Consider the following 22,325-nt stretch of genomic DNA (forward strand, 5'->3'; position numbering starts at 1 on the left):
ATACACACAAACACACACGCACATACACACACACACACACACACACACACACACACACACACACACACACACACACACACACACACACACACACACACACACACACACTAATCCCTCAGATCTACCATGTGTTATAACACACTTTACACTTGATTTGTCTGATCATGTTTAATTCTAATCTAACACAGTTTATCAGATCTGGAGTTTAACTCAGATGAACAAACTTTACAGCTGGAACTAAAACTGCTTCCGATCAGGATGACGGTTGTGTCGTTCTCTGGGAATTTATTATCTCACTGCTTCCTCTGCATTCCCTGGTTTTCCTCCCAGTTCGTCAATAACAGGCTGGACTGGGAGTAGATCGGACTGTACTGGGAGTCTGACAGCATGTCCAGTGTGTGTCCCAGCAGAGGCTCTGGATCCTGTTTAAGCTCTTACTGAGTGAATGTGGTGACATTGGGCTGGAGGACTGTGTAATAACCTTCTGTATAACGGCTCAAAGCGCTCATGTCACATCATTATTAATGACCATAAACTCATTTATTCATCATTCATAGACTTGTAATAAATCCCAACATGAATACAAACAGTTCCAACATTATAAAGGTGTTTACAGGCGAGGGACTGAAGCTGATATCCTCCTGTACAGATACAGGATCAGCAATCGTCTAACAAAAGGTTCAGGGATTCAGGACTGTGTGACTTCGTCTGGTTTATTAGTTAATTTACAGAAAACAAAATCTGTGTAAATTTCTACCAGTTATTTCTTCCCTTTGCTCACAGATTCCAGAGTAAATGGATGGAGCTGTTTGACGGTTCTCTCTCGAGCGACAGATAAACAGCTGACGTCAGATCAGATCGTCACTCTGTCTGTTTCACACATCTTAAGGAATTTCTTTCTTTCTTTTTGTCCAAAGGTAAATGGACATTCTTGAAGCCACTGTTTCTCCACTCGATGTTTCACCTCCACCTCCTTCATATACTGAAGCTACTCAGAGTCCACAGCCCCAAACTCCACCTCCTACTTATGGAGAAGCAGGTGAGTCTGAGGTGTCCTGATGCTACACCTTTATCTGCTCTCAGTAATGGACATGCTGCTTTAGCACTCGTGTTATTTTGACTAGAGATCTAATGTTATTAATGAAGTCAGCCAGTTCCTCATCTCCAACTAAAACTGTTGCCCTCACCCACCCTCCCCTGCCCCTTCCCTGCCCTCCACTGCCCTCCCCTCCCATGCCCTAAGATTTATAGACTCATAAATATATAATAAATAAATAATGAGGGGCACGTTGTCTTAGTGGTTAGCACATTCGCCTCACACCTCCAGGGTTTGGGTTCGATTCCCACCTCCACCTTGTGTGTGTGGAGTTTGCATGTTCTCCCCGTGCCTCGGGGGTTTCCTCCGGGTACTCCGGTTTCCTCCCCCGGTCCAAAGACATGCATGGTAGGTTGATTGGCATCTCTGGAAAATTGTCTGTAGTGTGTGTGTGTGAGTGAATGAGAGAGTGTGTGTGCCCTGTGATGGGTTGGCACTCCGTCCAGGGTGTATCCTGCCTCGATGCCCCATGACGCCTGAGATAGGCACAGGCTCCCCGTGACCCGAGATATTCAGATAAGCGGTAGAAGATGAATGAATGAATGAATGAATGAATAAATAAATTATAAAGAACCTACCGTGTGTTAGTTACAGCCTCGTGTGATACAGATAACGTTAGTGAGGTTACAAAAGTTGTTAATTACCCTTTAAGCGTTTGTCCCTGACTGTTTTCTATCATTATTAAATGATAGTTTTGTTTGTAGTGGGTGTTCGTCCTCTGCAGTTGGACAGTGCTGTGTCTCCTTATCCAATCCTCAGCGTTCCCACAGAAATCACAGCCGTACATCACACACAGACAGGTCAGTGACTCTGTGGAACCCAATAAACTGTTGGTATATTTTCATTTAAATCACAATAATTTTACTTTTAAGTGCCAGATGAAGATACAACTGGAACATCCAGACATTTCTCCTCAGGACCACCAGAGGGGGCCATTTCATCCTCTATCTTGTTTCCTCCCATTACGTCATGTTTTAAACAACTATTCTTTCCTTTGTTTAGTTGTTAATTAATAAAGTATGCAAATTATCAGTGGGAAATTAACTTAAATATAGAAATATAGAAATATACTTGTACCTACAACATGTCATTGTTTTGACCTCCATCTGAACCTGAGGTCTTACAAACGATTTCTTCTTCCTGGTGATTGTGTGTGTGTTGAATTCTGTCCCAGTGTTTGTTCAGCCTTCACCCCATCAGCTGATTCCACACCAGCAGTTAGCTGGAACACTGGGTGATGCTCCTACTGTGATAATCTGCCCTCATTGTCATCACCAAATTACCACCAGTGTGTGTTATAAACCTGGGAATGCAGCATGGGGCATGTGCTGCCTGCTGACACTTTTGGGGTAAGATCAGATTACCAACTGGAATGATTAGATGAGTCTAATGATGTAGAGATCAGATTATTTACAGCAGATTTGTTGACGTTTAGGCACCTTTAGTAAATCTGCATGCTTGTGAGTTTAAACCCCAGCACTGCCACTGCTGGGCCCTTGAGCGAGGCCCTTAGCCTCAGCTCACCTGCTCAGCTGTTTAAATATAAAAATAAATGGCTCCAGATGAGGAGAAGGATTATGAGAAGGACGTAAATGCAAATCATAAACCTTGTATAAATAAAAACACTTTATTTCATCATAACTAACACATTCAGAAACACTGCAGGTCATTTTTATCTTATTAAAAACAACACAGCATTGTTAAGAATAATAAAACTTATAGATACATTTTAGAAGATAAAATAAAAATAAATAATAAGAAGAGGAAAGAAAAAAAAAGAAATGAAAAGAAATCCCCATCATCTCACATCCAGTGTGTCTGTAAGCGGTAGATAAATAAGCAGAACATCACCCCCTGCTGGAGGGGGAGAAGATTATCTTCTTATCCAGCTGGAAAAAAGAGCCCCATATTTTCCCAAATGCATTTACGAGAACCTCTAATCTGCTGTTACTCAGTATTAATCTTCTAATAAGTAGAATATCTAAAGCCAGGGTTTTCTTTTTAAGCCTAGAAAGTGAAAGACTTAAACAGTTGTGCTTTAGTACAATACACATGATGAGGCCGTGTCTCCAAAACCTCTGACAAACCTGCTGATGTTTCCTACCCCACATCTGTATGAGCTTGGTCTGAATTAAAAATATAATATATATATATACACACACGGCCTCATCATCTAACCCTAACACTTTGGGTAAGTTAGGAAATAGAGACACGGACACAACCTTAAGGTATTTAAACAAATGTCCAGGAAGTAAATATTTTAATGTCCATTTATTGCTGAAGAGTAAAAATGTTTAATATATAAATATGTGTGTCTTTGAAAGGCAGCAGGAGTCAAAGTCACTGTAGACACTGAATATCAGTGATTCTGGATGTGACGGTCACTTTAACTTGCTGGGACTTGGTTTAAATTTAAATGATCGTCATTGTTGTGATTTATTCTGTAAAACACTGATAGACGTCTGCTGTTTGTTTCAGACTCATCTGTGGATTCTGTTTAATTCCCTGCTTCATGAAAGAATTCCAGGATGTTCATCATTCATGTCCTGCCTGTAGAAGATCTGTGGGGAAACATGTTCGCTAACACACACACACACACACACACACACACACACACACACACACACACACACACACACACACACACACACTTCTCGGGTCCTGTGCCTATCTCAGGCGTCATCGGGCATCGAGGCAGGATACACCCTGGACGGAGTGCCAACCCATTACAGGGCACACACACACACACACACACACACACACACACTCTCATTCACTCACACACTACGGACAATTTTCCAGAGATGCCAATCAACCTACCATGCATGTCTTTGGACCGGGGGAGGAAACCGGAGTACCCGGAGGAAACCCCCGAGGCACGGGGAGAACATGCAAACTCCACACACACAAGGCGGAGGCGGGAATCGAACCCCCAACCCTGGCGGTGTGAGGCGAACGTGCTAACCACTAAGACAACATGATAGTTATTGCAGTTATTATAGTTATTACAACCTGAGAATAAAGACTGAAGAATATTTATTCTGTCAACAGTCTAAACAGGACATGCTAACTTATAACTGATGTGTATTGTGTGTGTGTGTGTGTGTGTGTGTGTGTGTGTATGTGTGTGTGTGTATAACTGATGTGTATTGTGTGTGTGTGTGTATAACTGATGTGTATTGTGTGTGTGTGTGTGTGTGTGTGTGTGTGTATAACTGATGTGTATTGTGTATTGCGTGTGTATAACTGATGTGCATTGTGTGTGTGTGTATAACTGATGTGTATTGTGTGTGTGTGTGTGTGTGTGTGTATAACTGATGTGTATTGTGTGTGTGTGTGTATAACTGATGTGTCTTGTGTATTGCGTGTGTATAACTGATGTGTATTGTGTGTGTGTATAACTGATGTGTATTGTGTGTGTGTGTGTGTATAACTGATGTGTATTGTGTATTGCGTGTGTATAACTGATGTGTATTGTGTGTGTGTGTGTGTGTATAACTGATGTGTATTGTGTGTGTGTGTGTGTATAACTGATGTGTATTGTGTGTGTGTATAACTGATGTGTATTGTTTGTGTGTGTGTGTGTGTAACTGATGTGTATTGTTTGTGTGTGTGTAACTGATGTGTATTGTTTGTGTGTGTGTGTGTGTGTAACTGATGTGTATTGTTTGTGTGTGTGTAACTGATGTGTGTGTGTGTGTGTGTGTGTGTGTGTATAACTGGTGTGTATTGTTTGTGTGTGTGTGTATAACTGGTATGTATTTGTTGTTTCTGCATGAATGTGAATGTTGTATTAATTCCTGTATAAGGATCAGATCAGGTTTTGAGTCATCATTATGAGTACATTAGTTTTATTAGGTATTAAATCACACACACACACACACACACACACACACACACGACACTGGTGATGAGCAAACAGACGTGAACAGAGCAGTAGATTAAACACGATCAGCCTCGAAGCTCACGGCTCAGAAACACAGACAGACGGACATTTTATTCTTTCTCAGGTTTCTTACTGACTGACTAAAGCAGCACACGTGTTAAAGTGAGTTTACAGAGATGTGTGTGAAGATAAATATACAGAGAATATTCAAATATCCAGATTAAAATCCATTCAAGTCATAAATCAGATTATTAAAGTGTAGAGACAGATAAGTTCCCACACCTAAGAGCTATAAAGAGCCATCATTCGAAACCACGCTGTGTTTTTCTTGTTGTACTTTATGTCGTGTACTGATCAGTAAATATACAGAAGCATTTTTACACTAAACTTAACAATAATTACAAACAGAAGCAGGGACACACACTGAATAAACAGAGCTCGCCCGGTGCTAGCTGTCATTATCCATCATTCATGTTTATGAGGTTTGACTTCCCAAAACAAATCCATTTGTCACAGTGAAAGCTACTAGGGGAGATTTGATAGCCAACTGAAGTTCAAATCCTGTTGACTAGTGTAGTAATATGCAGGGTTAAAATATTGTACTGCAGCCAGCCACTAGGGGGCCTCATATTTTGGCTTCAGTTTAGTTAATTGTCCTACAGCTCACGCCATCTACAGCATAGTGTCACTGAGTGGAAGCTGTGAACTACTGAGAGATTTAGGTTTAAAGTTCCTATCAGTTCTGAAAAGTGCAGTAAGGAACGTTCTAGTGAAGTGTAACGTGAACCCCGAAACTACGTCATAATCCACCTCTAATTATGTCCCAATCAATGTATGTAAAGACACATAATGTCTGAAAATTAGAGTAAAGCTGACTCCAGATTACTGTCCCTAATAATTAATAACCCTAATTAACCCTAGAATACAAGAAGCAAAAGATTAGTGTTAAGTTAAAAGATGTTGTAATAGTTTCTACCACATTCCTGTCCTATTAAACTATAAAACTATTCCATGTTGCTACTCTGTGGGAAAGTGAACAAGTCTAAATTATTCATTATAAGCCTGATCTTCAACGTACTGATCGGTGTTATAAACCTGGGCTTCAACATAGTCATTGGCAAAGCTGATGATGTCGGTCATGGCCATGAGAATCAGAAGATCCATGTTCAAGTCGTTGGAGACCTGCTCATAGTAGTTCTGCACAGGAAAGATGCAGTTCATTGGGACTCCGAGTTTATGACTGCACTCTTCCATCTGAGAGAAAGAGGAACAGCAGAACTTACATTTGAGGTCCATATACTTTCATTCTAAGTACTACATAGTAGGTGGGAGGCTGTAGATAAGCCATAAATAAATAAGTTTGTGTTTTTCTCACCTTCTCTTTAATTTTTCTGCTGGTGTAGATCCCACTCAGGTTCTCTTTAACTAGCACACATGCTCGGTCAACATGGGACATAATGATGACCTCAGGAATCCCTGTTAAACCCCCAACAATACAACGTGTTTATCTCATACATCAGATTGACTTTCATCATAACGAGGGAGACTAATAGCTCCCAGATCAGACCTACTTAAGCAGAGGGTGGGATGGGGTAGGGGTGGGGGGATACGGATGGGGTTAATACTCATGTTACACACTGTACATGACCATATCTCTGTGCATTAATATGTATACACGTACCTAACTCACGAGCTTTCTCACGAACAGCTCTCATCTTCTGGATGACGTCCTCAGTCATGAGGGAGATTCTGTCCCCTGGTACGACACTCACCACACAGTGCACTTTGTCCTTCAGACTGGGGTTACTGTGGTACTTTGGGTCATCTTTAAGGATTGATTTAAAAGGATTGAACTGAAAGGCCAAAAATAAATGTCTGTGTAAATGTGCATGAACGTGAATATAATTATTGTTTAGACTGGTGGAGAAACGTGTCGTCCAAATGTCATAAATACAAAGGTGAATGTAGATGCTGTGTGTTTCTCTGTAGAAGGAATGTAAAAGCCTGTGAGAGTGTGGTGCTGAGCTCCAGGGCTCAGTGAAGGACACTGGAGATCTTCACTCCAACCTTCACCTCCACATCATGTCTTCAGAAAGCTGCTTTGTGTACAGGGACATTGTCATGAAGGAGCAGGGTTTGGACTCTTAGTTCTACTGAAGGAAACTGTAGTTACACAGAGACGTTCAGTGTAAGTGTGTGTTAGAGTGTGGGACAGTTTGGGGGACAAACTCAGGAACACGAATAAACACACACACACACACACACACACACACACACACACACACACGTGAACAGTAGGTGTACCAGGCAGAATGAGTCTCCTGAAAAACATAATGAGGATAAATATTGAACTTACAGCGTAGTTGCTTCTTACATGACCATGTAATATTTTGATGATGTCATCACTGTGCACTCCTGATGACGCATCGGATTCCACACCCATGATATCGAGAAAGACAAACGGATAGAAAGATCCAGGCCTGTTTTTCTTCAGCCTGTGAAATTTAAACTGAAAAATACATAATGATTAAATATATTTTTTTATATAAAAGAAGAGATTTAAGATTAAATATAAACCAGACTGAACACAACAGTATCATATGAGATCAAATCAAAATGTCAGGATGATTGACAGGGTTTAAGGAGCTGAGCTTTAGACTTATAATGTTATATTATTTAGTTATTACCTCTTTAGTGAAGCTTTTCCCAGCTGCTGAATTTGCCGGCGCACTGGTGGTGTTGTGTCCCTGGAGGACGGTGTTGACTGAATTAATAAAGCTGGACTTTCCTGCTCCGACCGGGCCGTGAAGTAGAATCTTCAGCTCTCGGACTTCTGCAGTTCCTGGCTGGAATTCTTTCAGTTTTTTCAGCATCTCACTTTTTTCACTCTCCCTATTCAGTAAGTAAAATAAGCAGCTGACCTTCGTACATTAAGCATCTTTAATTTAGGCTTCAAACACATAATGCTGGTGTCTGTTTGTAGTCATTGGTCTTACCCCCATGTCACTGACCGCCATGGCTGATCAAATACTGTGGAAATTAAGTGGAATTAAGTTTTAATTGTCACTAAATATGTGTCATATTAGCATAGCTGGTGTTTATGTTCTGTAGTGTTTATGTTCTGTAGTGTTTGTGTTCTGTAGTGTTTGTGTTCTGTAGTGTTTATGTTCTGTAGTGTTTATGTTCTGTAGTGTTTATGTTCTGTAGTGTTTATGTTCTGTAGTGTGTTTGTGTTCTGTAGTGTTTGTGTTCTGTAGTGTTTGTTTTTTAGTGTTTGTAGGGGTTTTAGCCCTCGGTGAGAATTTAAAACAAGAAGAGTTCTATATTATATATTATATGACAACTCTGGTAATAAGAATATTGACATTTCACTGCTTTTGGTTGCCGTCTTTGTGTCTTTCCGCCGATTAACGTTATAGATAAACGCCTCCAGCTCTGACTGCGCGTGCACGCTGCGCGTACCTGTGCTTCTCCGTTCTAATAAAGCAGACAGCTGAAGACGCACGTGTGAAACACTACAACACACGTGTGTAAAAGCAAAGTAAATAAAATCGCTCTTGGATCAAACTGATAAATAATTTTCTTTCCCATCGACGACACGTCCTGCATTTTAACGTCATTTTTATTGTTTATTTATGAAAGTAAAAATGATCCTTATAGTTTTAGGGTGGCTGAGATTACAGACAGGGGGCTGAAGCCCCCCTAATAAAAGGCTAGAACCCCCCCTGGGTGACACAATTCACAACGCATTCGCCAGGAATCCTTTTTGACGCTGATTATTACAAACATCTCCCTGTACCACTTTTTGTTGGGTAGGTCATGTAGGCGAAAAACCTGCAATAGGGGGAGAGAGCCTTAAGAGGCTTATTGACCTTCAATGCTTGGATAAGAGTTGTGAGGAAGCAGCATTCTAGCAAACCCCTATCTATGTTGATAAAACGTAGCCCCCGCCTTATCTCATACACCACAGCTTACTGTATTTCATTGTGTATATATTCTGTTCTGTCGCTCAGTTCTTTGAGCAGCTGTTTGGAATAAACCAGATTTGATTTCAGTCGTGTGGTTTGTTCTCTCAGTGCTCCGGAGCTCCTATTGTTGTGCAGAGGTAAAGGGACAAGTGCGAGGAGGAATCTTTCTTACAGAGATATTAATTTTAAAAGTGATACTTGTACTAACAAGTATATAAGACATGTCGTGTTAAAGACCTGTTACACCTGTCAAGTTAAAAGAAACAAATTAGATCACATGTTTGTTAAGAATACTGTAAAATATCTTACAACTGCTTATTTAAGTTTTATCCTTCTAACAAATTCCTAAATCAAACATTTAATATAGAAATTGTCCCCTGTCCCTTCTGTGAGAGCCATTCTGAAGACACGGATCATATCTTTTCTTCATGCTATTTCTCCAAACTCTTCTGGATATCAATTCAGGGCTGGTTGTTACATAAAAAGGTGGTTGCTGATAGTTTTGTTTTCTCTTTACATCATATCTTATTTGGAAAACCCAAAGACTGCTGTGTTAATTCTTTTTTGCCTAATAATATTAGTATTTTAGCAAAATATTTCATCCATAAATGTAGATTCTTTAAATTTCCCCCATTATTTATTCCTTTCAAAAATGACTGTTTTCCCAAAGCCCTTAATAAGATGTGAGGTCAGAGAGCTATAAGAAGCTGCTATATCTTTTGACATCATTTGATTTATTGTGATTCTGCCCTTAATTCTTTTTGTTTTTCTTTTCTTTTCTTTTACGCTTAAGTTCATGTAAATTATTTTTTCAAATATTTATTTATTTAGTCTTTAGTAATTAATCTATTACTTATTATGTGTTAAGCCTGTCATTTCTACTATTTACTCCTGTAGAATAATTATTTGCGATTGTTGTTTATATAATTTTGTATTCAATATGAAAAGAAGAAGTACTTATTGCACCACAAGGCCACACTGTCTGCGCATGCGCACTAAGCCTCTAAATGAAAGCGAAAGAATAGTTCGACAGCGGACTACAGGCTATAACACCACCGTAAGGTGAGGACTTCTACACGTTTAAATCCTTTATACATCGATATTTTCATACGAATATAAAATACGATAAGGAACAACGCGTCTGTTGAGTGTAAACGATGATGGAGCGATTCTTACCCAAACTATACAGCGCTAGCTAACGTGTCTCGTGGCTGTGTTTCATATTGACAATTAGTGCACTAGGTAGGTCACTGGAACGCTGTATGTGCACCACAAAGCAAGTGCGCTTAAATAGGGAGGATGGAGCGGTTTGAGCTTCGGCCCTAGGCGGCTATGTTCTTGTTATTCTTTCGCTGACTAAATCATATAAACGACATGAAATGTAACACCGTTGTAACTTAACACCGCTAATACACCACATATCTGGTATTATTCTGTATTTTTATATTTAGCTTTGTTTATTATTATTATTTCCTCTGTTCATGTCGAAAACTAGCTTTAGCATTAGCTCATCGTAGCTCTTCCTTGTTCGCTATATGTACAACTGTTATTAGTTAAACTGCGTAACGACATTAACTTTTATTCCCACACTTGGATTTAATAGATTTTAATAAGAAGGATTATAATAGGGGTATTTTAACATACAGCTATTTAAAACCACGGTTGTCGCTACATAATGTCGTGTATTATAGAGTTACAAAGGGGCGGAAAGTTTCGGTAAACTTACTGAAACTTTCAACGGGAACTTAATCTGGTACTTAATCTTAATTTATGGGAATTATTTGTAACTATAGGGAAATGTATATAAACTATATGATATAGAAACATAAATAAACATGTTGTTTGGTCATAAGCAGACATGAATACAAGGCAGAGGCAGTTCTAGGCCTTCTTTAGGGTGTCTCCAGCCCCCTGTGTGTGATCTCAGTCACTCTAAAACTATAAGGAGCATTTTTACTTTCAGAAATAAACAATAAACTTTACGTAATTACGTTTTTTAATTATGTCGTCGATGGGAAAGAAAATTATTTATCAGTTTGATCCAAGAGCGATTTTTTTACGTGCGTGTGTTGTAGTGTTTTAAAAGTGCGTCATGAGATGTATGTTTTACTAGAATGGAGACGCACGGGAACGCGCAGCGTGCACGCGCAGTCAGAGCTGGAAAGCCGCAAAGACGTCAACCAAAAGCAGTGAAATGTCACTATTCTTATTACCAGAGTTGTAGCACAAACTAAATATTAATGCAAAAAATCCATTTAATACTAAATAAAAATAACATTTTAAATAACACCATAACTTTTGGCTTACTATGTAGTCATATAATATATAATATAAAACTCTTCTTGTTTTAAATTCTCACTGAGGGATAAAACCCCTAAAGATGAAACCCTAGAACTGCCCCAGATGCAAAGTAATACAAATTTAAAAAATGACGTCTTGACTGATTTAATTGTAAGTAGAACTTTAATTGATTCTTTCATTGAGTAACACAAAAGCATAATAAACATTATTATGCTTGTAATAAACTTAATAATTGTAATAAACATTATTTCCCTATGATTGCTGTAAAATGAAAGCATCCTCCACCCCTTGCCCCTCTAAAAAAGTCCAAATTAAAATGTAAAATGAAAATAATAACAATAATAGTAATAATAATAAGTTTATTTTATATAGCACCTTTCAACAGTCTCAAGGACTCTTTACATGATGTGATATACAATGAAACAGAATTAAGGAGGTTTAGTAAACATCACTATACGTATACACAACATACACATACACCATAGAAAAGGAAACACAACATCAAAACATCCCAATCAACAAACATGTACATTACAGCAACAAACATTCTAGTAGACAATACAGAAGAGACAAATAGAGACACAAAACCATGTCCATGGACTTGAGAATTTGAATAACAGGAAGTGAACAGATAAGTTTTCAGATTAGTTTTGAAATCCTGTAAAGACGCCAGGTCTCGAATGTTCTGGGGAGAGAAGTCCAGAGGCTGGGAGCCACAATACAGAAGGTTCTACCACCAAAAGATTTCAGCCTATAATGAGGAACCTCTAATAAATTAGAGTCAGAGGACCTAAGTGCAGGGGCAGGGGTATATGTGTGAAGGAGATCTGTGGTATATTGTGGATAGGAGCAATGGAGAGCTTTAAATGTAGTGAGGAGAACTTTATATTGAACACAAACTAATTGTGAGCCAATGTAAACTGTATAAGATGGGGGTTATGTGGGGGGATTTCTGTGTGTGTGTTAACACTCTTACTGCTGAATTCTGGATCTATTGGAGTTTCTTTAAAGAAGTTGATGGTAAACCATAAAAAAGTGCATTACAGTAATCTAGACAGGAGGTAATGAAAGCATGGACAAGGGTCTCGGCATCACTGATATTTAAACTTGGGCGTAATCGGGCAATATTTTGTAGATGAAAGAAGGCAGATTTGGTGAGAGATGAGATGTGAGAGGAGAAAGACAGAAGAATCAAACACTATGCCCAGGTTTTTGATAGTGGTTGGGGGTTTTACACGACAGCCAGTGATATTAATTTTATCAATATTAAGAGATGAAGTACATTTAGGAGGGCCGACTAAGAGCAGATCTTTATGCTATAAGAACTGGCTAAGCAGAAGTATTTGGTCAGTGAGAGATCTAATGGATGAGAAGGGGAACATTTTAGACTATAATGCCTTTACACTAAAGCATGGCTTTACCTGTCACCTGAAAGAGTTCTTCACTGTCATTAATGTGATACCTTCTGGCATAAAAACACTGATGAGAGGCGTCTTTTCTTATGCTAAAGTTAGTTCAGTTCTTCCAGCTTTAAACTTTGGAGATATTAATTTTAAAAGTGATACTTGTACTAACAAGTATATAAGACATGTCGTGTTAAAACCCAGTTACACTGTCAAGTTAAAAGAAACAAATTAGATCACATGTTTGTTAAGAATACTGTAAAATATCTTACAACTGCGTATTTAAGTTTTCCTGCTCCTCCTAAAGCAACAGAAACACACTTCAAATTTTTACATGATATTTATCCTTCTAACAAATTCCTAAATCAAAAATTTAATATAGAAATTGTCCCCTGTCCCTTCTGTGAGAGCCATTCTGAAGACACGGATCATATCTTTTCTTCATGCTATTTCTCCAAACTCTTCTGGATATCAATTCAGGGCTGGTTGATACATAAAAAGGTGGTTGCTGATAGTTTAGTTTTCTCTTTACATCATATCTTATTTGTAAAACCCAAAGACTGCTGTGTTAATTCTGTTTTTGCTTAATAATATTGTTATTTTAGCAAAATATATCATCAATATATTCATAGTTTTTCCAAAGCCCTTAATAAGATGTGAGGTCCGAGTGCTAAGAAGCTGCTATATCTTTTGACATTTGATTTATTCTGATACTTCCCTTAATTTGTTTTGGTTTTTCTTTTCCGATCTATTTAAGTTCGTGTAAGTTATTTTTTCAAATGTCTGTTTATTTATTTTTATCTTTTTATTTATTTATTTGTTTGTTTGTTATTTTGTCTTTTCACAATAATCTATTACTTATTCTGTTAAGTCTGTCATTTCTACTATTTACTCTTGTAGAGATTTTTTGCCTTTTTTGTTTTTATACTTTTATATTCAATATGGGGAAAAAAGAAGTACTTCTCAATGTACCGCAAGGCCACACTGTCTGCGCATGCGCACTAAGCCTCTAAATGAAAGCGAAAGAATAGTTCGACAGCGGACTACAGGCTATAACACCACCGTAAGGTGAGGACTTCTACACGTTTAAATCCTTTATACATCGATATTTCTATATTTAGCTTTGTTTATTATTATTATTTCCTCTGTTCATCTATTTAAAACCACGGTTGTCGCTACATAATGTCGTGTATTATAGAGTTACAAAGGGGCGGAAAGTTTCGGTAAACTTACTGAAACTTTCAACGGGAACTTAATCTGGTACTTAATCTTAATTTATGGGAATTATTTGTAACTATAGGGAAATGTATATAAACTATATGATATAGAAACATAAATAAACATGTTGTTTGGTCATAAGCAGACATGAATACAAGGCAGAGGCAGTTCTAGGCCTTCTTTAGGGTGTCTCCAGCCCCCTGTGTGTGATCTCAGTCACTCTAAAACTATAAGGAGCATTTTTACTTTCAGAAATAAACAATAAAAAGGACGTTTTTTAATTATGTCGTCGATGGGAAAGAAAATTATTTATCAGTTTGATCCAAGAGCGATTTTTTTTACTTTGCTTTTACACGCGTGTGTTGTAGTGTTTTAAAAGTGCGTCATCAGCTGTCTGCTGTATTAAAATGGAGACGCACGGGAACGCGCAGCGTGCACGCGCAATCAGAGCTGGAGGGGTTTATTTATAACGTTAAAAACACACACACACACACACACACACACACACACACACACACACACACACAAACATGTACACATAAATGTGCAAAAAAAAAAAATTTAAATTAAACAATAGCAACAATGACCAAATGTGTACATCGTGAGTTCTGCACGAGACGAATAAAAGACAAAATCATTATCCAGGTTAATTTTATCATTTCATGTGTAACTGTAAGTAAAATAAAGTGTGTATATAAATGACTAAAGGACTGTGTATAATGTTGTACAGTAAACACAAGAGAAAGAGATCAGAATCACCAACACACAGCTGTATCTCCATGATGGGTGACATGGCTATGGAGCCTCCTCTGCAGTTTAAAGATGGAGACTCATCACTTCTACACAGGTAACGTCTCCTCACTGTTAATGTCACTGCTAAAGTCACACTTAAAGGGAAATATAATGTAAGTAAAATAGAGTTTATATAAATGACTAAAGGACTGTGTATAATGTTGTACAGTAAACTACAGAGAAAGAGATCAGAATCACCAACACACAGCTGTATCTCCATGAAGAGTGATGTGTCTATGGATCGTCCTATGAAGTTTAAAGATGGAGACTCATCACTTCTACACAGGTAACGTCTCCTCACTGTTAATGTCACTGCTAAAGTCACACTTAAAGGGAAGTTTAACTACATAAACAGGACAAAATAAATACTGAAACACAGTAATGGAGCCACTGTTGTGTGTCCAAATACTTTTTGTATTGTTTAATCTTTTATTTGGAAATGTGTTTGGGGAAAAGTGTGTGTGTGGTGTGTTTAAAGGAGCGGTGCACGATGTTTGAATGCCAATGTTGACATTTAAAATCACCAAACTCTCGCCCGCGGTGTAATTATATTTGACCCACGAGATCATATCAGATGTGCATTACAGCTGACTAGCCACATGCTCCGCTAATACTACAAATCCCAGAATGCCTTGCCACTGTTACACGTAGTTATGAACAGCAAGCACCCCTCATTCTCTGTTAACAGTCGTTAACAACCCTGTTACAGTCACATGGGGCAAGTTAATTCACCCTCCACAAAATTGTCCAAACGACAGATGGACAATAGGAGCTTACAGGACAGGAGGGAGACAGATTATCTGTTCACGTATATAAAGGACAGACCTGTTTGTGTTGTGTGCTAACGGAGCTAACGTGTCTGTAACGACAGTATAGAACATGAGAAGATAATAGTCGAAAAGTTGGATTTTCATTGAAGGAAATTATTTTTTGTTTGTTTTGTTGTTGGTTTTGAAAAAGATCCACTTCAAAAAGGAAGTTAAAATGATAGAGAAAGGCTTAATTTATTTTATTTATTTAAATAAGAAATGAACATCACTGATGTGTCTTTTATTTCTAATTTAAGTTCTTATGTGTTTGTAATAACGAGCTCTGGTTGTTCCAAATCCTGTGTTTAAGTAAAACTAAAGTTTGTTTCCATGTGAAAAAGTTATGAACTTAAATAAAGGCTCCACTCGTGAAAAAAGCTGCCACAGTCACCATTGAGCATAAAAAAGTCATTCTGTTTATTGTGTGTAAAAATCCACATTCAGTTATCAAGTGAGTTAAAAACTGTAAAGATTGTAAATAAATAATTAAAGACGTGTCCATAATGTTGTACAGTTCAGGTCAGAACATCCCAAAGTCCATATTAGAGTGTGTTCAGTTTCTCTCTAACACTGTAACAGTAGAACAGTTATATTCACATTTACTTACATTGCTTTACTGGATGCTGTAATCACAGGCATCATCTTCAGAACAACATCTTCTGTTATCTTATCTGTACTGAAATATTTACTCTGGTCAAACTCATCCAGCTCCTGTGCTGATGTCAGTAACACAAACACCAGAGCAGAAACCTGTGAAGGAGAAAGTTCACTTTGTTTTCCAGATTTCAGGAAGTGTTGGATTTCCTCCACTAGAGAATCATCACCCAGTTCATTCAGACAGTGGAACAGAGTGATGGATTTCTCTGTAGGAAGATCTTCACTGATCTGCTCCTTAATGTACTGAACTGTTTCCTGTGTGCTCTGAGGGTTACTTCCTGTCTGTGTTACTAAAACATGTAAGAGTTTCTGATTGGACTCCAGTGAGAGACCCAGAAGAAAGCGAAGGAAAAGATCCAGATGTCCAGTCTGACTGTGTAAAGTCTGATCTACAGCACTGATGTGTACATCTGAGATTGTATTTTCTTCCATTCCATCTTCTATCAGAACATTTCTCTTCTCCTTCATGAAGGTCAGGTGCACATACAGAGCTGCGAGATGCTCCTGAATGCTCAGATGAACAAAGCAGTACACTTTACTGTGGTGAAGCCCAAACTCCTCTCTGAAGATCTGAGTACACACACCTGAGTACACTGCTGCTTCTGTCACATCAATACCACACTCTCTCAGGTCTTCATCATAGAAGATCAGGTTCCCTTTCTCCAGCTGCTGAAAAGCCAGTTGTCCCAGTTTAAGAAGCATTTCTTCATCACTCTCCTGCTTCTTTGAGTATTTTTCTCTTATGATGTTTGTCTGAATGATGAGGAAGTGTGTGTACATTTGAGTCAGAGTCTTGGGGATCTCTCCACTCTCTGCTTCACCCAACATTCTCTCTAGAACAGTGACTGTAATCCAGCAGAAGACTGGGATGTGACACATGATGTAGAGGCTTCTTAATGACTTCAGGTGTGTGATGATGTTATTGGCCAGGCTCTGATCACTGATCCTCTTCCTGAAGTACTCCTCCTTCTGTGGGTCATTGAACCCTCGTACCTCAGTGACTCGATCCACACACTCAGAGGGGATTTGATCAGCTGCTGCAGGTCTGGAGGTGATCCAGATGAGAGCAGAGGGAAGCAGATTCCCTTTGATCAGGTTTATCAGCAGCACAGGCACTGATGCTGATTCAGTTACATCACACACTCTCACTGTGTTCTGGAAATCTAGAGGAAAACGACACTCGTCCAATCCGTCAAAAATGAACAGAACCTTTTCCAAACTGGACATTTCTGTTTCTTTTGTTTCCTTAAAAAACACATGAAGGAGCTCCATCAGACTCAGTTTCTGGTCCTTCATCAAGTTCAGCTCTCTGAAAGGAAGTGGAAATATGAGGTGGACGTCCTGATTTACTTTCCCTTCAGCCCAGTCCACAATGAACTTCTGCACAGAGACGGTTTTTCCGATGCCAGCGACTCCCTTTGTCAGCACAGTTCTGATGGGTTTGTCTTGTTCAGATGATGTATTTGTCAGCACAGTTCTGATGGGTTTGTCTTGTTCAGATAAAGGCTTAAAGATGTCATTACATTTGATTGGTGTTTCCTCTGTTGTTCTTCTCCTGGATGCTGCCTCCATCTGTCTCACCTCATGTTCATTATTGACTTGTCCACTGTCTCCCTCTGTGATGTAGAGCTCTGTGTAGATCTCATTCAGGAGTGTTTGCCAGGTTGCCAGGTTTATTATCACTCCATTCAAACACTGAAACTTCTTCATCAGATTTAATTTGAACTTTTTCTGGAATTCATTTCCACCAGCAGATTCTGGGTCGTACCTGTGATATGGAGAAGCAGGAAGACACGGGGTTCATTTATTAGACTTCATCATCTGTTTTCAGTAATCTAATCACTCTGTAGTATACAGACTATTATTTGGACACTTAAGCCATATTTGAATGCCATCGTATGAATTTCACTGCATTACAAAACAACATCATTTGAAGAAAGAAACCACAAGCAAACATTCCAATCACAACATTTCCCAATAAACAGACTGAGCGATATTTAAACACATAATAGTGGCTTTATTACAGTCAGAGTTCTAGTGTTGTAGTATTTAGTTTGTCCCCCTGTTTATCTCGTTAAATTACCCTTTAAGTGTAACTTTAGCATTGACATTAAAAGTTAAGAGACGTTACCTGTGTAGAAGTGAGGAGTCTACAGCTTTAACCTCCAGATGATGATCCATAGGCTCATGACTCTTCATGGAGCTACAACTGTGTGTTGGTGATTCTGATCTCTTTCCCTGGAGTTTACTGTACAACATTATGGACACGTCTTTAATTATTTATTTACAATCTTTACAGTTTTTAACTCACTTGATAACTGAATGTGGATTTTTACACACAATAAACAGAATGACTTTTTTATGCTCAATGGTGACTGTGGTAGCTTTTTTCACGAGTGGAGCCTTTATTTAAGTTCATAACTTTTTCACATGGAAACAAACTTTAGTTTTGCTTAAACACAGGATTTGGAACAACCAGAGCTCGTTATTACAAACACATAAGAACTTAAATTAGAAATAAAAGACACATCAGTGATGTTCATTTCTTATTTAAATAAATAAAATAAATTAAGCCTTTCTCTATCATTTTAACTTCCTTTTTGAAGTGGATCTTTTTCAAAACCAACAACAAAACAAACAAAAAATAATTTCCTTCAATGAAAATCCAACTTTTCGACTATTATCTTCTTATGTTATATACTGTCGTTACAGACACGTTAGCTCCGTTAGCACACAACACAAACAGGTCTGTCCTTTATATACGTGAACAGATAATCTGTCTCCCTCCTGTCCTGTAAGCTCCTATTGTCCATCTGTCGTTTGGACATTTTTGTGGAGGGTGAATTAACTTGCCCCATGTGACTATAACAGGGTTGTTAATGACTGTTAACAGAGAATGAGGGGCGCTTGCTGTTCATAACTACGTGTAACAGTGGCAAGGCATTCTGGGATTTGTAGTATTAGCGGAGCATGTGGCTAGTCAGCTGTAATGTACATCTGATATGATCTCGTGGGCCAAATATAATTACACCGCGGGCGAGAGTTTGGTGATTTTAAATGTCAACATTGGCATTCAAACATCGTGCACCGCTCCTTTAAACACACCACAAACACACTTTTCCCCAAACACATTTCCAAATAAAAGATCAAATAATACAAAAAGTATTTGGACACACAACAGTGGCTCCATTACTGTGTTTCAGTATTTATTTTGTCCTGTTTATGTAGTTAAACTTCCCTTTAAGTGTGACTTTAGCAGTGACATTAACAGTGAGGAGACGTTACCTGTGTAGAAGTGATGAGGCTCCATCTTTAAAGTTCAGAGGAATCCCCATAGACACATCACTCTTCATGGAGATACAGCTGTGTGTTGGTGATTCTGATCTCTTTCTCTTGTGTTTACTGTACAACATTATACACAGTCCTTTAGTCATTTATATACACACTCTATTTTACTTACAGTATATTTCCCTTTAAGTGTGACTTTAGCAGTGACATTAACAGTGAGGAGACGTTACCTGTGTAGAAATGATGAGTCTCCAGCTTTAAACTTCACAGGAACATCCATAGCCATGTCACCCATCATGGAGATACAGCTGTGTGTTGGTAATTCTGATCTCTTTCTCTTGGGTTTACTGTACAACATTATACACAGTCCTTTAGTCATTTATATAAACTCTATTTTACTTACAGTATATTTCCCTTTAAGTGTGACTTTAGCAGTGACATTAACAGTGAGGAGACGTTACCTGTGTAGAAGTGATGAGTCTCCATCTTTAAACCTCAGAGGAGGCTCCATAGCCATGTCACCCATCATGGAGATACAGCTGTGTGTTGGTGATTCTGATCTCTTTCTCTGGAGTTTACTGTACAACATTACACACAGTCCTTTAGACATTTATATACACACTTTATTTTACTTACAGTTACACATGAAATGATAAAATTAACCTGGATAATGATTTTGTCTTTTATTCGTCTCGTGCAGAACTCACGATGTACACATTTGGTCATTGTTGCTATTGTTTAATTTAAATTATTTTTTTTGCACATTTATGTGTACATGTGTGTGTGTGTGTGTGTGTGTGTGTGTGTGTGTGTGTGTGTGTGTGTGTGTGTGTGTGTTTTCTACATTTCTACAAACATTTTAACAGCTTTAGATCGTAAGCATTAAATTAGATAAAACATTATTTTGAATTGTAATAATATTCACAATATTATTTATTTATTTATAAAGCCTTCTTTCAAAAACATTAAAAATATTAATGTGACCAAACTTTTGGGTGTTACAGTAATTCTGTATGATAACAGTAAACTAGCAGAATGTAGAAGAACATATACTGTATACTGTGTACTAGGTTATAGTTTGTTTGAACAAGCATGCTGATTAAGGAGTATTTATTCATCTACTTCGTCATTTTTTAAATTTGTATTACTTTGCATCAGGGGCAGTTCTAGGGTTTCATCTTTAGGGGTTTTATCCCTCAGTGAGAATTTAAAACAAGAAGAGTTTTATATTATATATTATATGACTACATAGTAAGCCAAAAGTTATGGTATTATTTAAAATGTTATTTTTATTTAGTATTAAATGGATTGTTTGCATTAATATTTAGTTTGTGCTACAACTCTGGTAATAAGAATAGTGACATTTCACTGCTTTTGGTTGGCGTCTTTGCGGCTTTCCGCCGATTAACGTTATAGATAAACGCCTCCAGCTCTGACTGCGCGTGCACGCTGCGCGTTCCCGTGCTTCTCCATTTTAATAAAGCAGACAGCTGATGACGCACTTTTAAAACACTACAACACACGCACGTAAAAGCAAAGTAAAAAAAATCGCTCTTGGATCAAACTGATAAATAATTTTCTTTCCCATCGACGACACGTCCTGCATTTTAACGTCATTTTTATTGTTTATTTCTGAAAGTAAAAATGCTCCTTATAGTTTTAGAGTGACTGAGATCACACACAGGGGGCTGGAGACACCCTAAAGAAGGCCTAGAACTGCCTCTGCCTTGTATTCATGTCTGCTTATGACCAAACAACATGTTTATTTATGTTTCTATATCATATAGTTTATATACATTTCCCTATAGTTACAAATAATTCCCATAAATTAAGATTAAGTACCAGATTAAGTTCCCGTTGAAAGTTTCAGTAAGTTTACCGAAACTTTCCGCCCCTTTGTAACTCTATAATACACGACATTATGTAGCGACAACCGGTTTTAAATAGATGAACAGAGGAAATAATAATAATAAACAAAGCTAAATATAAAAATATCGATGTATAAAGGATTTAAACGTGTAGAAGTCCTCACCTTACGGTGGTGTTATAGCCTGTAGTCCGCTGTCGAACTAGGCTTTCGCTTTCATTTAGAGGCTTAGTGCGCATGCGCAGACAGTGTGGCCTTGCGGTGTGGTGCGCATGCGCAGACAGTGTGGCCTCGCGCTACAATGACACGTACTTTTTTTCCCCATATTGAATACAAAAGTATAAAAACAAAAAAGGCAAAAAATCTCTACAAGAGTAAATAGTAGAAATGACAAACTTAACAGAATAAGTAATAGATTATTGTGAAAAGACAAAATAACAAACAAACAAATAAATAAATAAAAAGATAAAAATAAATAAACAGACATTTGAAAAAATAACTTACACGAACTTAAATAGATCGGAAAAGAAAACCCAAAACAAATTAAGGGAAGTATCAGAATAAATCAAATGTCAAAAGATATAGCAGCTTCTTAGCACTCGGACCTCACATCTTATTAAGGGCTTTGGAAAAATTATGAATATATTGATGATATATTTTGCTAAAATACTAATATTATTAAGCAAAAAAAGAATTAACACAGCAGTCTTTGGGTTTTACAAATAAGATATGATGTAAAGAAAAAACAAAACTATCAGCAACCACCTTTTTTTCCTAACAACCAGCCCTGAATTGATATCCAGAAGAGTTTGGAGAAATAGCATGAAGAAAAGATATGATCCGTGTCTTCAGGATGGCTCTCACAGAAGGGACAGGGGACAATTTCTATATTAAATTATTGATTTAGGAATTTGTTAGAAGGATAAAACTTAAATACGCAGTTGTAAGATATTTTACAGTATTCTTAACAAACATGTGATCTAATTTGTTTCTTTTAACTTGACAGGTGTAACAGGTCTTTAACACGACATGTCTTATAT

At 37.8% G+C, this 22,325-nt stretch overlaps 4 protein-coding genes across 42 annotated transcripts in view; 2 read left to right on the top strand and 2 right to left on the bottom strand.

Moving 5' to 3' along the window:
- si:dkeyp-75b4.8 (lipopolysaccharide-induced tumor necrosis factor-alpha factor homolog) overlaps positions 1–3,757 on the top strand; it is a 4,960-nt gene extending 1,203 nt beyond the window's left edge. The window contains exons 2-5 of the mRNA XM_047802898.1: positions 918–1,039; positions 1,801–1,896; positions 2,271–2,445; positions 3,575–3,757. Coding sequence (XP_047658854.1) covers positions 922–1,039; positions 1,801–1,896; positions 2,271–2,445; positions 3,575–3,680 — 495 coding nt within the window. The 5' untranslated portion in view covers positions 918–921 and the 3' untranslated portion in view covers positions 3,681–3,757. The remainder of the gene's footprint in view (positions 1–917; positions 1,040–1,800; positions 1,897–2,270; positions 2,446–3,574) is intronic.
- Positions 1–22,325, bottom strand: part of LOC125138460 (NLR family CARD domain-containing protein 3-like) — a 358,584-nt gene that overhangs the window by 220,273 nt on the left and 115,986 nt on the right. For 20 of the 33 annotated variants that reach the window (XM_047802736.1, XM_047802735.1, XM_047802745.1 and 17 more), the window contains 5 exons: positions 19,880–19,996; positions 19,649–19,765; positions 19,416–19,532; positions 18,262–18,378; positions 16,081–17,898 (listed from right to left, as the gene is read on the bottom strand). In XM_047802736.1, coding sequence (XP_047658692.1) covers positions 16,081–17,898; positions 18,262–18,378; positions 19,416–19,532; positions 19,649–19,765; positions 19,880–19,996 — 2,286 coding nt within the window. The remainder of the gene's footprint in view (positions 1–16,080; positions 17,899–18,261; positions 18,379–19,415; positions 19,533–19,648; positions 19,766–19,879; positions 19,997–22,325) is intronic. The other 13 variants (XM_047802742.1, XM_047802767.1, XM_047802758.1 and 10 more) reach the window with 7 other exon arrangements.
- On the bottom strand, positions 5,068–10,166 carry LOC125138374 (interferon-induced protein 44-like). 2 transcript variants are annotated; one of them, XM_047802883.1, is made up of 7 exons: positions 10,127–10,166; positions 7,979–8,012; positions 7,670–7,874; positions 7,339–7,491; positions 6,664–6,835; positions 6,358–6,458; positions 5,068–6,236 (listed from the first exon to the last, which is right to left on the bottom strand). In XM_047802883.1, exons 3-7 carry the CDS (start codon positions 7,853–7,855, stop codon positions 6,030–6,032), a joined length of 819 nt encoding a protein of 272 aa, XP_047658839.1. In that variant the 5' UTR covers positions 7,856–7,874; positions 7,979–8,012; positions 10,127–10,166; the 3' UTR covers positions 5,068–6,029. The 2 variants fall into 2 exon arrangements, with proteins under 2 accessions (XP_047658839.1, XP_047658838.1); XM_047802882.1 differs by lacking the exon at positions 10,127–10,166 and having other exon boundaries at positions 7,979–8,181.
- LOC113636443 (NLR family CARD domain-containing protein 3-like) overlaps positions 9,835–22,325 on the top strand; it is a 63,518-nt gene continuing 51,027 nt past the window's right edge. The window contains exons 1-4 of one of the 6 annotated variants that reach the window (XM_047802821.1): positions 9,835–10,012; positions 13,609–13,722; positions 14,603–14,719; positions 14,834–14,950. The gene's annotated coding sequence lies outside the window, so the exon portion shown is untranslated. Of the gene's footprint in view, positions 10,013–10,173; positions 10,376–13,608; positions 13,723–14,602; positions 14,720–14,833; positions 14,951–22,325 lie in introns of those variants that run through there. The other 5 variants (XM_047802822.1, XM_047802825.1, XM_047802824.1 and 2 more) reach the window with 5 other exon arrangements.

This window comes from Tachysurus fulvidraco, chromosome 18 (assembly GCF_022655615.1).
Source record: "Tachysurus fulvidraco isolate hzauxx_2018 chromosome 18, HZAU_PFXX_2.0, whole genome shotgun sequence".
Classification (NCBI taxonomy): domain Eukaryota; kingdom Metazoa; phylum Chordata; class Actinopteri; order Siluriformes; family Bagridae; genus Tachysurus; species Tachysurus fulvidraco.